This window comes from Eriocheir sinensis, chromosome 48 (assembly GCF_024679095.1).
Source record: "Eriocheir sinensis breed Jianghai 21 chromosome 48, ASM2467909v1, whole genome shotgun sequence".
Lineage (NCBI taxonomy): Eukaryota > Metazoa > Arthropoda > Malacostraca > Decapoda > Varunidae > Eriocheir > Eriocheir sinensis.
In genome coordinates, this window is record NC_066556.1 from 11,400,006 (window position 1) to 11,416,888 (window position 16,883).

A 16,883-nucleotide genomic window follows, 5' to 3' on the forward strand; every position below is an offset into this window, starting at 1 on the left:
AAACTCAAAAAATAATTTTTGTAATTTTTTTTAGTTTTTTCATTCTGAAATGAATCACATTGAATAAAAGTTGTAGGAAAGCATCCTTATAACTCTACTGTGAAATCGGATTTTTATTTGGACTGACTGTTTGGCTGGAATTCCATGATTTCCCCAAATTGCAAATTTTTACTGGTTAAACATACAGGAAATTTTTTTAAAGAAAAGCTGCTCATTTTATCATGATGGAGTATGAAAAATATAGTTTATAACCTTTTACCCAGAAATTTACTGCCTACAGAGAGCCAAAGTTGCAGTGAAACTCGAAAAATAATTTTTTGTAAATTTTTCTAGTTTTTTTCATTCTGGAATGAATCTCACTGAATAAAAGCTGTAGAAAATCATCTGTATAACTCAACTGTGAAATCAGATTAGTATTTGGACAGACCGTTTAGCTGGAATTCCATGATTCCCCCAAATTCCAACTTCCGCTTCCCCCTCCTCTGAACTAGATATTGGTTCATCTAGATTCTAGAACATCACGTATATCAGTGGAGGTGTCAAGACTATGCTTAGCACGCACACTATGAGCAGAAACTAAAGGAACACCGCTGAAGAAGGACGGCTGAAGGAACAGAATTGCTCTACAGACGCCATGATGCGTAAGCGGGAACTGTAGACTTTTTAGCACGGAGTTGTGGTAGGGGACGTCATGGAAACAAAAGAGATGCCAGTTAGTCACTTGGCATCGACAGAGACTTCGTTACGCGCGCCCTTCAAATTCCAGAAACCTTCTCACTCTCCGGCGCTGGCATCATGCTCGTTGCCCACATCTGATAGAACTACAGTAAACCCTCAGTTTTCCGGGTGCACCATATCCGACCTCCCCCGTATCCGGGAGTTTTAAAAAATATTTGATTTTTTCCAAAAAAATAAAAAATAAATTGTTGCTTGTCGCCAAAACTCATTCAAATTGCCCACACGATGCCTATAAGCTCTGCCCGGATGGCGTACCACACCCATAAGGCATGCCCCACCTTGCACGTAGCAATGATATTGACGACCTGGTGTGAAGGTTCTCAGGAAAGCTGTGTGCTTCGCAGTACAACTGGCACGTAAACGTTCTTGCTGAGCGCTACTGACCATATCGAAGTGATGAGAGTCAAGGCAGTGCAGATTTAAATAGTGGGAGTGTAAATTAAAGAACTGTTCAAATGAAACACAGTGTGAACCCTAGCTTAAGCCTTTATGACTGCCTACCGTAAATCCAGACTGGACTAGGTGAGTAGGACTCCGTCTCTGTGGAGAAGGCGTGCAGGTCCACTAGCACTCCTGCGGGAGTGAGGGCAGAATAAGAAATGCGGAAAAGTACAGGTAACTCTCGATTTACGTGAGTATTGTGTCCTTGAAGAGGTCGCGTAAATCTAAAACAATGTAAATCAAACAAGAGGTAGGTTTGTACCTTTATTGCCTACTGTATCACTCTGACTCCTCTCCCTCTCTTGGTTCCTCCTCTGGTTGCCCTTCCCCTCGTGGTAGCACAGCAGCGAGGGTGTTATTGTTGTTGATAGCGTGGCAGCGTGGGTGCTGTATTGTTGTTCAAGTGGCGCGCGGGAAGAACTGAGCTCAGCTGTGTGGCCGTGGCGCCGTGTGAGTCCAGTTGCGTGAGACATCTGGTGGCCACTCCATAAAATATTGCGTATAAGTGAAAAAAAAGTGTAAATTAAACATTTATTTGGATTTTAGACCCCGCGTTATTTAAAAAATGCGTAAACCAAACTCGCGTAAATCGAGAGTTACTTGTACTGCCCTCGGTCCGAAATGTGAAAGAAAGAATTTACCATGCTTACGGTAAGGCGAGTAAAGGGGCCCACAGGGGTTCGGGAGTCCCGTGGGCCAGCTCGATCTGGAGGTGCGGGCTAGCCGTAAATCATGGTTACTTCTTGTGGCTGGCCTCCCCGTGGTCCCGCTGGATGCACTGTGCAGGGGGTACCCGCCCCCCCTGGCTCGCAAGGGCAACACAGTGTAACTAAACAGCCACAGATCACCACGCAAGTGGATGCGCCAGGTTGTCATTGACTCCTTGGTTATCCTCCCCACTCACACTTAGAGTGGGGCAGCCTGGCGTACTTGCCTGGCGTCTGTGGGCCTTCAGGCTCATTGCCAGGCTTAAAAGGGTAGCATCCTGGGGTGCCTGCCCAGGCGTCTGTATAGAAGCCTGCTTTGAGCACTTGATGCCCGTTGCCGGCCCGGACCGCTTCAGGTATCACTCTGGTATGCCTGCTGTGCTCATAGCCATGAGGTTGCTAACGCAGCTACGCAGCGATAGAGCCGCGGGCACGCATTTAAGAACAGCACAGAGCGTCGGCCTTCCAGTTTTGTAAAACTGGACCCGTAAAAAGTTTCTTGTGGCAGTGCTGGGTCTGCTAGAAAGCCTACGTGGTAAACATGATGGTGCAGACTTGGGCAGTTAAGCTGCCACAAATACCTGGGCTTTTGTGGGTTGGGTCCAGGCCCTGCTGCTGTGATTGGCCAGGCAGGGGAACATTAGCTGCTGCCTGTGAACATGGGGCTAGGCACCCCAGCAATGGGTTAGCAGCTGAGACTGTCGCGCCTAATTGCCGAATCCCAAGTAACAGATCCCCCCAGGGTGCAGCAGGACTGCGATAAGCCAGGGAGAGATTGCCGCAAGTGCTAACTGTGACGACGCTGCTCGAACCCTTTTCTCAGCGCCCGGAGCACGTCAATCGCGCGCATTTCACTCCCTGGTGCAAACTGACTGCTACAAAGCCATGGGGCGTACCATATTATGAGTATGGACAGAAGCACCTATGCAGTACTCTGCTGTTGCCTTTATGGCAGGCCATGATCGAAAGTTGGGTTTTCGGGTCCGTAGACTTAACCTACACCATATCTGGGTTTTTCCCATATCCGGGTGCCCCCGTGGCTCTACTAACCCGGATACCAGAGGGTTTACTGTATATGACACCAGCAGCATCATCGTCATTAAGGGGTTAACTGTAAAGAATACATAAGTGCACTTTTATATATATATATATATATATATATATATATATATATATATATATATATATATATATATATATAGTTATATATAGTTATATATAGTTATATATATATAGTTATATATATACTTTATTTTTTACGTTGCACATGTAGCTGCAGTATAATTTCATGATGTGGCCTGTTGGTAAGCCCTAGACTGTTATTGGTGCCGGCAAATATATTATAGTGGCACCATTTTTACTTGGCTCATGCTGCCCCCTGGAGCTCCACTTGATCTTGAGACACTTTTGCTAAAGTCTGGGTCGATAAGTGGTCAACAGGACAGTATGTGGGTTGTCTTCGGCCATTGGGTGATGACTGAAAATTGTCAGTTTGTAGTAGGAGGTGAAACTCGAACCCACTTGAACCAACATTGTGCCCGTCCATGGATCACTTAGTCACTTCCTCCCATGGCCAAAATGATGAATTGCCAAACTAAATGGCACTAAAATACAGGTACTGCTGTACACAATCTTTAGATTTGATTCTTTACGTAAGTGCATATCATAATGCATAAAAATTACATTATAATTTTCAAATTAAATGAATCTGTGATTGATCTTTAGACTCAGAAAATCATCATAGTAAAGCTTTCTTATTGCAAGTTTTTTGTCATGTTGAGAGTCAGTCGGTGTAAATAGTCATCACATGAGTGCATTTCCAACAGCATATCACATTTTGTACAACATCAAGGAAAAAGTTCTTGAAAGCTTCCTACAGACAGTCTTTGATTTTAGTGTCAGAGGATGACTTGTCTGTTGGTTTATACTTAATTTCATGTAATAGAAGAACTACAGAATAAAATATATTACAGATTGTACTGTTATTTGCTGTATTTTGACTGGCTGCTTTAATCAGTTTGGTGTCCAAACTAAATTTAGTTATCAGTCATATTACATGGCATGAAATGGGGCCTGATTTATTTATTTATTCCATTTATTTATTTATCTATTTATTAGGTGCTCTATAACTGATGTGTCATTTTGTTGGAAATGCTGAGTTGTGTGATAGCAACTTCACCCAGATTAGTGCTACTGCCTTGCCCTCCTGCACTGCCATATCACAACCACATCTGGTGCTGTTCTAATGCTTCCAAACTTTTCCTTCCACTCTGTCAGCAAATCCAAACACAAATTGGAATGAACTTGGTAGCTACTGCAACTTAGATCAACAATAAAAAGAAAAGCTCAATATTTTGTTTCAGATTGGATGTATTTTTACAAAACAAAACTTAACCCATTAATCATGTAAAATGTACGAGATATAACATAAACATTTAGCTCTCAGTCATCTTTCTGTCATTATGGTTGTAATTCCAGAGAAATATTAACTCACTAATCTTTCCCTGAGTAGGAATATATGAGGGACCAATCTGGAACTAATATAGCTTAAACAAAATTTTTGTGATTCTGACTCACTTTTGCCTCATGTGTAGACCAGACCCACGTTTTGTGAGCTTCAAGAAGGAGGGAAGCGTGGGCATTCGTCTCACAGGAGGGAACGAGGTGGGAATTTTCGTGACAGCAGTTCAACCCGGCTCTCAGGCACAGCTCCAAGGACTTATTCCCGGCGATAAGATACTGAAGGTACTGCTGAATTCATTCACTGCTTCTTGCCAAAAAGTTAATGAATATTACTAAAGTCTAATATGACTATGAGTACACTTTAAACTATTCTCAATGCTCAAAAAATATAAAGAAATGCATTTTTCAGGACAATGTTGTTTTGTATCTGTTCTTCAGGGAATGATGAATATATTATTTTTTTTCCTTTTACCTTGTCACTAAACATTCACAAATTCCCTATTCGTAGTGGTCAATTTCCCTAACCAGCACGGGTAAGAAGGGACAAATGTATACATATCCACCTTTTCTTCTTTTTTCCTGCCAGGTCAACGACATGGACATGGCAGGAGTAACCCGAGAGGAGGCTGTTCTTTACCTCATGAGTCTTCAGAACCAAATTGACCTAATTGTTCAGACACTCAAGCACGACTATGAATCCATCCTCAACACACAGAAAGGCGACCTCTTCTATATAAAGTAAGCTTTTTGTAGTTATTTAAGGAAACATATACTGATTGAGTTATAAGCTTTGTTCTATCTGTTTAGATAATTATAGTCAGTAATTTAGATCATCTCTCATCACAGGACACACTTCCACTATGAGCCTAACGGCAAATCCGAGCTGAGTTTTCGGTCTGGAGACATCTTCCGGGTGGTGGATACTCTGCATAATGGTGTGGTGGGGGCCTGGCAGGTAAGAGAAGAAGCTGTTGATTAGCTTAGTTACTATTTCGTGGCAAACAGGATTTGTCAACTAAAAATCATGTTTTGTAGGTACACCGTATTGGCCGCAACAACCAGGAGACACAAAAGGGCATCATCCCCAACAAAGCGAGGGCAGAAGAGCTTGCCACTGCCCAATTCAATGCTGCCAAGAAGGAACAAACGCAGTCAGAGTCTCGAAGTGGCTTCTTCAAAAGACGAAGAAACTCTAGACGCTCAAAGTCACTGGGGAAGGCAAGTTTACTGCTAATTTTTCATGATGTATAAACTGCCCTCCACACTTCAAGTATAACATTCTTCCCATCCATCCTCCTCCCATCCACACTTCTCTTTCACTTCTGACCCTGGCATCTTTTCAGGACCACTGGGAGGATGTGGTGTTTGCAGACTCTGTGTCCAAGTTCCCTGCTTATGAGAGAGTTGCACTTCGCCACACTGGCTTTGTGCGGCCCATTGTCCTCTTCGGGCCACTCTCTGATCTGGCAAGGGAAAAGCTGCTCAAGGAGAACCCAGACAAGTTCTCTTCTCCACGTAAGTTGGCAGAAATGAGTTGTCATCTCATGTTTGAGGCAGATCAGTTTTTATTTATTTTTTATTGTACTAAGTATAAATCGGTTATCATGGTTGCTGATAAGTAGCAGTGAAAATTATTTACATGATTTTTTTTTTTTTTTTTTTTTTTACGTCTTGGCCTATTGCGCCGGTAGGCTTCTTCCCGGTGGATCCTGATGGTCGGCCCAAGGCCCAATAGCCCAAGGCTATTTTTTTATTTTTTTATTTATTTATTTATTTATTATTTTTTTTTTTTTTTACATCCACTGAGTTTTGATATTTTATGTAATATTGGGAATGAGAACATGTATGTCTGGTAGAAGCCCATTCATCTAAATGAATAAAATTATAAATATGACATTACATAATTTTATAAAGCTAGAACATATAAGAAGGGCCTGACAGTACCTTGCAACAAGTTATAACTCAGCTTATGGAACATATTGGCAGACTTGGAAACATGCTATCAGTACACCTAATCAGTGTGTGTTTGTGTGGAGCGCCATCAAATAAGATAGATTATTTGTCCTTGTCATTTCATACTTCTTACTAGTCTTATGGTATGTTTGCTCCCTTTTAATGTGATACATAAATATTTATCTCATATACAAGTAACTCTCGATTTACGCGAGTATTGTGTCCTTGAAGAGGTCGCATAAATCAAAAACAATGTAAATCAAACAAGAGGTAGGTTTCTATCGAAAAATAAATATTCACTTCATTTAGTGGAGAGAGAGAGAGAGAGAGAGAGAGATCACCGAGATATCCACTCAGGCACTCAGTCTCAGCCTCACTCGTGTGAGGAAGAAATGAGGGACACCATGAGCGACTGGCTAGTATTGGTACCGGTACCGAGCAGTCTGGTACCAGTACTGTACTGTATAGCTGGTACCGTTAGTACTGGTACCGGTACCTGCCCACCCCTATTGTTGAGTAGCATGGCAGCGTGGGTACTGTATTGTTGTTCAAGTGGCACGTAGGAAGAACTGAGCTCAGCTGTGTGGCCGCGGCGCCGTGTGAGTCCAGTTGTGTGAGACATGTGGTGGCCACTCCATAAAATATCGCGTATAAGTGAAAAAACGTGTAAATTAAACATTTACATGGATTTTGGACCCCGTGTTATTTAAAAAACGCGTAAACCAAACACGCGTAAATTGAGAGTTACCTGTATACCATTTCATTATCAGTTTTATAACTTATTTCAGTCTGCAGCAGTATTAAAGAATTCACAAACTTTAACTTTTTTTTTTTTTTCATCCGCCTATGGCGGCGGTAGACTTTCTTGGTGGGGCTTGGTGGTCAGCCCCAGCCCGTTATAGTGCAGGCAAGTGTTTTATAGTGGCGCCATCTTGCTTAGCTCACACTGTCCCTCGGAGCTCATTTTTGATCCTCATTAGAGGGAATCTAGAGTCCGGGTTGATAGGTGGTCTGCAGGACAGCATGTTGGTAGTCTTAGGCCACTTGGCGATGACTAAAAATTGTCAGCTTGTAGCTGCGGTCGGGACTCAAACCTGGGTCCTCTAGGATGCCACGCCTGCATACTGACCACTCAGCCACTGCCTCCCCAGGTTTATATTCACTTACCCTTATAGATGGATGGATATCTACTGCACTTATCACTTCATTCTATCACTGTACATACAGTAGGATCTTGCCGTGGATGCCCCCATTGATTGATTGATTGATTTTATTACTCATGTCAGTTCTGTTATGATTCATATCACTTCAGCTAACATAAAAGTAGTGATGGGATGGATTCAGATGGAAACAAATGGCTGAAAGCCCTTTAGTGGCAGCACCAAAAAATCCTTTTATACATGTCACCAAGATGCAAGACTAACAGGCCCATGATCAAACTGGTGGCAAGCAAATGCTCTCCAAAATGTACCAAGATGCATCCTTTCAACAAAAAATCTTTTTTTTTTTTGAGAATATCCAAACATTATTATTAAAACTTTGTATCTGTACTAACTTACCATTATTTTTTAAAACATTATTTTGAAAATCGTCATGGGCAAGATCCTACTGTACATAGAATAAATTTGCTTTGCGAAGATGTCATAGTTTTCGGGGGTGTGATAAAATTTTTGTGTTGTATTTTGGAGCTATTATGGAATTGCTGTAACAGTCACCACTGTACATAGCCTCTGCACCTCTGTTGCACCATTGCACTGCTCAGTCCGCTTCAGTTACCCAACGGAGTTAATGAGAGATCAGTCAGCTTCCATTACTGGCCACTTATTTGTAATTCTTTTGGATACTTTATTATTTTTTCTGTTGTAGCCACACTTTGATTGATCTCAATCAACCCATATTAAAACTAATGATCTTTTAAGGGGAAGGGCAATAATTGCATTGTAATTGATATGTGGCAGCAACACAATCGAAGTTGGCTCCCTCTTTCTCCTGATGGTTCCACAGCACTTTTGCCATCATGCACAAAACATGCAAATTATTCCAAGTTCAGGTACAGGTCTAGTTAACTTAACCCTTTCTTTTTCCTCTCTTTCTCGGATATATATCCAGCAGCCATGGCTCATATCCCATGTAATGAATTACCAGTGTGTCATTCATTCCCTCACATTCTTCAGTGTGCCATAGCAACAAGAAAAGAGGCACAACTGTGTGTTGATTACTGCTTGATTCACTCAGACAAAGCAGTTCATTAATGTGAGGCTCTGTGGTTTAGATGACACATTAATCAAAGGCCATACATTAGTCCTCATGGTGACATCATCCCATCATAATTAAAGTCATTGTAAGCTAAAATATAATTATTTTCTCTATTATTTAATTTGGTTCATTGGAGGTACTTTATCTTTTTATCACCTGGACTTTCATATTTTATTAGTGCATAACATTGCTGCTGTGAAGTATTAATCTTAACTTTGAGGAAACCATTTAATTTCCAGTGATGTGCTGTACATAAAGGCTGTTTCAATGCCACATATATAATGTAGTAGTTTCAGCTGCACATGTGCCACTCAAGTCCATTTCATAGCCTAAGGCTACAAAAAGCAAAGAATGTGACCAGCCTAATGAAGAATCTTCCTCACTGGTACTTTCAGGGATATACATGCGACTCACAATGCCCATACCATGCTATGGGGGCTATCCGTACCCCTCGCTGCGTGGTAAGGAAGCCTATCTTACCGTGTGCACCCCCCCCAGCATTTTGACAAGCATGGTTTGATTGACCCAGACTTTTTATTGGCTCATTTTTATCATGCCTTTATTAGTTTACAAGTTTTGAGCCTTGTGCCAATGACCACTACTGGTTTCTGAGAGCTATAAAATAGTGAACTCTTGTGTCTACTTGATTTTTTACTTGCCACTTGAGATTAATCAAAACCTCCCTCAGTTTCTGGGCTAAAAACACCAAAAAGCAAAGAGAATATGCTTGTAGATCTGGCATTACTACTCAGTGTAGCTATTTTATTAATTTTAGCTCACTTTTCCTGTCCAATGATGATTGTAATGACCATAGGTTTTTTTTTTTTTTTTTTTCTTTCTTTTTCTAGAGAGAATGTAATGCATCACAGTATATATAATCCTTTTTTTTTATTAATTTGTATAATTTTGTTATCCTATTAGTAATTACCCCTAATGTTTCATTGTCCCTGAGCATGTTGATTGGAATTCTCTTGTCCTGTATTTAGCAAGCCAGCAATTTGTCAGTGTGAAAGCCTGCTGGTTGTGTTGTGTATGTTAAATCAAGCTCTTCACTTGTAGTGGGAAAATTCATGTCTTCCAAAAGAAGAAACAGGAAAGCTTGCATCCAGTTGAATCACATGTGCAGCTGCTGGCTGAAGTAAACTAAAGGCCTTTCCTGCATGATGGATTTCACTCCACATATGGAATATGCCACAGAAAGGCAACTGATGCTCTGGCCCTATGACAGCTACCATAGATGTAGAAAAAAATATGTTGAGGATATTTTTGGCAGACATGCTGTTCATTCAAATATGATATGAAAATAATGTGTGTTTGTGCATTTACCTAGTTGTAGTATACAGGGCCTGAGCTACACTCATGTGGTCGTGTCTCCATATCTATATTTCCCCAGTTTTTTCTTAAAGCTCTGCACCCTCTGCCTCCACCACTTTTTCTAATTTGTTTGAAGTATTTATATTTCCATGAGGAAAACTGTACTTTGTGTCAGTTCGACTCAGTCCCTTTCTCAACTTTTTCTTATGACCTCTTAATTCTCTGTCTTCACTTCCTCTTTTCAGTATTAGGTCTTTATTATCTGATTTTTTAAGGCCATTAACAAGTTTGTAAAATGTAATTAGGTCACCTTTTTCCTTCCTGTGTTAACAGCTCCATTTTGCAAGAGTATCTGCTGTTATCCTTTTTGTTCATTTTCATGATCTAGACATATCATAGTGCCAAATGAGTGTAGAATGCAGTGCAGATGAACAGGTTGCATCACTGTTAGTGGTTTGTTGCAGAGTTGGATAGCAGTGGGGAAAAGCCGTCTGGGATCATCCGTCTCAGCGCTATCAGGGAGATCATGGACCGAGGAAAACATGCAGTGCTTGACATCACACCCAATGCTGTCGACAGGCTCAACTACGCTCAGTTCTATCCCATTGTAATCTTCCTCAGGGCTGAGTCCAAGCAGATTGTCAAGGAGCTTCGTAGCGGCTATCCAAAGTAAGACCCATTTTGATTTGCTGGCTTTTTAATGGTTTGTTCTTTACAAAAAAATTGCTGTGTCTTGGTGGTTTCATAACTCATCATTAACCAATGCCACCACTTTGCCTTTTCCTTAGTTTGCTCATATGTTATATACCAAAAAATCTCATCCTCTTTCACATAAAGTACAGATGTCCTCGAGTTATGATGTATGCGACTTATGACTACTTGCACTTATGACCAGGGCAATAATATTAGTAATAGTTGATTAAGTGTTGAGTTGACATTTCATATATCCTGCCATGGGTAGAGCAGTTGTTTGTCTACACAGTGTTCCCACATTTCCTACCCTTCCCCCAACCTTGCTGCTGTCCTCACATGCTGACCCTAACCCAGGTGGGTTAGGGTAAGGCAGGAGGTGGGAGGTGTGGGTGGACTGGGCCAACCCACCCATACTGCCCCCTCAGTTGCCTGTGGAACTTAAGCTGTGGGTTCTACTCACACTACAGTCACTAATTGCTACTCTACCAAATAATAGGCCTATAGTCAGCTATACAAGTATACCACCAGATGTAGCAGACACCAGTTGGCTTGCACATGAGCTGAGCAAGAGTGGCATAAATCTACCCAGTTACTTCCACTGTTTACAAGTCTCAGCTGCATTCGGTTTACCCATTAGCCTCAGAACTCCCCGCAGGTAAGGGAGGAGAGGACAGTCGATCAGCTGGGCACACCCAAAATGGCATCCCACAATAACAGTTCACTCATAATATTTCCACAGCAGCTCTTATAAGTGACTATTTACCAGAAACAGCAATCATAGTTGAATGAACATTCCTTGATGGTAAGAAGATGCAGCAGAGGTGACGCTGGCCACACATATAACTAAAATGTGTCCTTTGTTTACACACACTGCCACCCTCACCAACACAATCCCCTGCACAATGGTTTGGCAAGGTGTTTGGTTAACATTGCCATCTTGCCAAAACTTAGCAGCTGTATTGTGTCATTTTGCATAACATTGTGTGGCCAGTGGGTCAAGCGAACGCAGGGCTTGGGTGAGGCAAGTGCATGAGGACAGAGGCATGGTAGGGAGGAAGGGTAGGAGGTGCAGGTATGTTGCTCTAGCTGTGGGCAGGACATTTGAATAATGCTTAATTTTTTTAATGTAAATTTCGACCTATGACCAATTCGACTTATGATCTACCTGTCAGAACTAAACCCTGTTATACCTCGAGTACTACTTATATCTCACTTTCCCTCTTGTTCCCTCAATTACTCATTGAATTACTCATCTCAGGGGTCGCATGAGCAGCAAAAAGCTATTTGACCAGAGTGTGAAGCTGGAGAAGCTGTGGTCACACATCTTCACCGCCACCATCAGCCTCACTCAACCCGAGGCGTGGTTCCGGAAAGTTCGGGAAATTGTTGAGAAGCAGCAGTCAGGACCGATTTGGATGTCAGAAACTAAGGTAACATTGCCTACCTGTCCTCCGCATCATCATTACCACTTATATGTGTCATTGTTTATTACATTTTGATTTTTGCCTTTTCTTTGTTAATAGTTTTTATTATTTTCTGTATTAATGATGTGTTCAGTTTTAAAATGTAATGCTTCATGAGCCTCTCACACCAAGAGTAACACATACTTTGTAGTGAGTGTCACACAGCAGCAGTAACACAAGTAACTCATACAGCCTATTTAATCTAGACTTTGGGAGAGATTACATATTAATCAGATTTCATAAGGTCATCACACACTGCTTGCTATGGTACATGAAGGCTACTAAAGAAGCTATTTTTGCCTGTGAATTTTAAACAGTCGGCCCTTGATATATGTGGACTTTATTATGCAGGTTTATTTGTTCACGGTATTGTTCAAAAGGGAAGCAGTAGCTGGATGGTCAGCTTGTGGGCGTGGCATCCTGGAGGACCAGGGTTTGAGTTGTGCCTGCTGCTACAAATTGACAATTTTCATTCATCACTGAGTGGCCTAAGACTACCCACATGCTGTCCTGATAACTACCTATCAACCCAGACTCTAGATTAGCTCTAAAGAGGATAAAAAATGAGCTCTATAGGGCAGCATGAGCCAAGCTAGATGGTACCTCTATAAACACTTGTGTGCACTGTAATGGGCTGTGACCAACCACCACATGCCACCATGAAAGCCTACAGGTGCCATAGGTAAAAAAAAAAATAAAAAAAAAAGGCACATGGCAGTTTCTCTTGTCAGCCACAGGCTCCTTGCCAATTCAATGACTCGTATGGGGACTCGGCGGTAAGATCAAAATACCATTGTCTCTGTCAGTCATTAGCCTGGGTTCAAATCCCGGCTTGGTCAGTTGATGCGCAACCCACCCAGCTGTTCATCCTCCCTATTGGGCTGACTTGATTAATGGGTACCTGAGGAAACCTGGGGAAGGTAAGCTGTGGTAACCCAAATGTTGCACTGGCTTTGTGTCCCAGCATAATGGGTTTTCTATCACCACAGGCTCAAGGGCCAGTGGGACAGAGGCAAACCCCAAAGACTCACATAACTATAGTGTATGCATTACATTACCTTTACTTTTAATCAAGTTAGAAATCTCAACCGGTCAAGAGCGGCCAGACTTAATGCCATGAATCAGTCATATGGTGGCTTGGCAGTATTATATATGTTTTAACTTTCATACAGCAGTGAATGGGTGTCCTGGGGCCTTTTTAAACCATTCATTGCGTGTGATTAGGGATTGACTATCCCCCCAGGCGCACTCTGGCAGCCCAATGGGGGGAGGGGGGTCTCTTTTAACCTCTGTATTTCAAAAACTATTCATCACAGCTAAAAAACAAAAACACCATTGGAAAGAGGAGGCCCAGATCTATAAGATTCGTTTATGTATGCCTCCTGCAAATGTACAGGCACATGCAGGGGTGTTGCCTGTGAACACTTAGGTCAGTGCGTGCACGATGGTTAGCCATTTTGAGGCAACTGCGGAGATCTCTTGATGGGATCATGGGGTTCTGGCAGGGTAGTATTGCCAACTGCAAAATTTACAACTATTTGGTCAAAGAATCAGTCAGGTGATAGGTGAAGCTATGCAAAAATGCTGCTACATTGGACAACAACATCCACCAGTTAATCATCCGTAGATTTTCCGCGCTAGGCTGATGTGATTTTCACCAAATTTAGTGGAAAACCCACTGAATTAGCAGTGCTGTGGAGTGGGAAATATTGTTGGAACACTCATTTGCCTGAGATTTGAGTGCGACTGTAGCTCGCAGCAAGTGTTTAGCACCACCAGCAAATGGCGCTACGCTCGCTGCGAGTGTTTAGCAGTTTAAGGGTTAAGGGTTAAGGTGGCTGCATAAACACACAGAATTTTTATATTTGCAAGTATTTCTGTCAGATATCTCCCACATATATCAAGAGCCCATTGTTATACATTTCTGCATGGGTTGGATTTCCCTAATAAGAGCTTTAATGGGAATTATTCTTTTGGTGTTGGAATATTTTTGGAATATTTAGCAAAATGATTATCAATATAGATCAATGTTTAGAGGTGTTTACAGTAGAACTTCTTCTCTGTGACCTTTGTTGATGGTTCCTTTAATGTGCTTACTTAGTGCACCCAGTAATTCTGTGAGGCTCTTGGTGGCATGATAGCAACATTTCATGCACCTTTTTTTTTTTTAAGGTTACTTTAATGCTTCCATGTAACTGGTACTAATATGTTGGTTTGTCCCTCTCTTTCCACTGCACACCACCTTCACTTTCTGCCCACTACTTGCCATGCTCTGGTCTCTTTGGTCTCTTTTGCATTGAATTGTTTGTTCATCATTATAATTTTCTGCCCTTGTTTTGTGTGTTTTTTGGCTTATATGTTTTATTGTCATTTTTTATATTTACTGCTTGACATCATTTACCCATATCTTTTGGTGTGTAATATTTTTTTTCCTTTCCCTACAATATTTCCATCATGCATATTCAAATTTCGTGAACATGTTTCTAGCCCGTAGAATTTCTATCTGACCTGTACCTCCTACCTCTCATTCCTTCCCCAAGTGGATCTGAGGAGGAACTCAACTCACTGTTTGTTCATAGTCGAGAATCAGATGCAGAGTTATGTGCAAATGGGAAATGTGAGCCTCAAAAGGAGGAAGTTGAGCCATCCTTTGAGATTATAGTAGAAGAATTTCCACACTCAAAGATGAATGGCCACATTTCTGTCCTTCCTGAGGAAAGGAAACCACCTATTGTGCCTATGAGATCCTCAGCCACAAGACTGCCCATGACCCCTCCCCAACCCCCTCCTCGGCCCATAGGTTCCTCCATTGCTCCCCCACCTCCTCCCCCACCACCAAGAATGGCTCTCTCCTCTTCTCTTTCCTTCTACCCTGCATTTCCCAGCAAGAAACTGTTCACCATTGATGAGGACCGCACATATATTTAGTTCCCTTCGCTCGCACAATACTTGGAGCTTTATAGTATATTGAATGTTACTTTGTTTTTGCAACCTAAGGTTATATTTACATAGATGCAACATTAACTTTTGAGATTAGTCTGGAACTTGCAGTTTTGTGCAAATGCAACTGAAACTTATTTTGAACATCCTTTTATCAGAATCATCTTAGTGTCCTCTCACCTAATTAGCTTTCTGTAGCATCCCTTGTAAAGTGCATGTAGTCTAAATATTTACTAGTGTTTCCTAAGGAATTTAAGTCAGTGTCATGTTTCACATATCCAGTTTTAAGAGTGTAGTGCTTACAGCAATAGGAATCTCTTTACCTCACACATAATGATGACAGCAATTACACATAATTATGATTCTTTCTCCCTGAGTGCTCATTATGAGTAGTCAACCATTGCTCTTTTGGAAATATTATCACTGAAAAAGATGATTGTGAATGAAAGTCATTAGAGTTAGCCTACTTCTTTATATATGTTCTCATATACCGTATTTGTAACCTGTCCCATGTTTTCTTCTCTTCCATGTACCGTGCTCTTGGAATGTGGCTCGTGTTGCATCGTCCTGTAAACCTCCTGTTCTCTCCAACCTCTCTGTGGTTACATCATTCATCAAAACTCTTCCTTTGCACAAATGACTATGCACAACATTGATTTCTTCAAGCAGCCTCCTGAAGCCCTGTCTGATGACTTCCTCTTTCCTATGACCTCACGTCTGTCCTACGCTTCCTCTCCTGAGTCTGACTTGGAAACAGGACCTGAATCTCGAACCCCCTCCAAGTCCCTCCACCACCACCCTCCACCCCACAATATGTATCCAGATTCTCGAGAGCCCTCCAGAAACCGCATGGTGAAAAGTTCTTCAGACCCCAGCCTGGCTGCCCCTGAGGACACTGAGCCCAATGCTTATGGGGGTCCTCCACCCTACACTGCCAGCCCCACCAGGATTGTAAGTGCTGTATTGCTTGTTGTTGATCATTACACACACACACACACACACACACACACACACACACACACACAAAAAAAAAAAAAAAAAAAAAAAAGATAACACTAGTGAACCCCTCTCTTGTATAGCACAAGTAGGTAAACGCACACACACACACACACACACACACACACATGTGTTCTGTTCAGTTCAAAACAATCTGTCCCCAGACAAACACTTAGACAGGATTACAAACACATCTGTCATTGCACTCAGTCACTATTATTTGCCTTTAACTTATAATAATACTGACAATTATAATGCACAATCCTTCATCCCATCAATTTTCAATATGTGTGTTACGCACCTGTACGGGTGCCTTGCGCATCATAAATCCAGATCCAGATACACCATTGTGCATTATGAAAACTATAATTTGAACATCAGCATGTTGACTTCATTGTTAGTTGCCCAAGCCTTGGTTAAGTTTTGTCTTTGTGGATGTAAGAACTTGAAGCCTTTGGTAAACACTTACTGTCGTAATATCTCTAATTCATATATATTTTTTTTAATATAGATTTCAAAAATCAAAAAGCATGAATTTTGCTTTGAAACTTATATTGACGTTTACTTTCTGTATTTTAAATTACTTATAGATTATCTATTAATTTTTGTTATGTCTTGTACAGTTTATTTTCTTACATTATTGTTTACTTGGATTATACCTTTTCTTTTTCATTTGAAGCTTGTTGTACTTTCACATACAGTAGTTTAGCAACACATTATTTCATCTTTCTTTTCGTGGTAAAGATTCCATCTTTAATGGCTTATAAGTAATCCATTAGCAAGTTGGTATCCTGCATGAGGTTGTCAACTCCTTATTATGCATCTAAATAGAGTTGTTGTCGCTAAAGGCTACAATCATGTGTGTCAGAACTCATATGTCCGTGAGTCACCATAGCATGGTAAGCTGCCTGCATTGCAT

General features: G+C 41.3%; 1 protein-coding gene across 13 annotated transcripts in view; it reads left to right on the forward strand.

Annotated features, from left to right (window-relative positions):
• The window catches only part of LOC126981594 (tight junction protein ZO-1-like), a 170,877-nt gene that overhangs the window by 128,049 nt on the left and 25,945 nt on the right, over positions 1–16,883 (forward strand). For 9 of the 13 annotated variants that reach the window (XM_050833034.1, XM_050833027.1, XM_050833030.1 and 6 more), the window contains 9 exons: positions 4,481–4,631; positions 4,936–5,087; positions 5,196–5,304; positions 5,385–5,567; positions 5,693–5,864; positions 8,954–9,019; positions 10,337–10,541; positions 11,824–11,995; positions 15,635–15,919. In XM_050833034.1, the coding sequence (XP_050688991.1) occupies positions 4,481–4,631; positions 4,936–5,087; positions 5,196–5,304; positions 5,385–5,567; positions 5,693–5,864; positions 8,954–9,019; positions 10,337–10,541; positions 11,824–11,995; positions 15,635–15,919 (1,495 nt within the window). The remainder of the gene's footprint in view (positions 1–4,480; positions 4,632–4,935; positions 5,088–5,195; positions 5,305–5,384; positions 5,568–5,692; positions 5,865–8,953; positions 9,020–10,336; positions 10,542–11,823; positions 11,996–15,634; positions 15,920–16,883) is intronic. The other 4 variants (XM_050833026.1, XM_050833028.1, XM_050833036.1 and 1 more) reach the window with 2 other exon arrangements.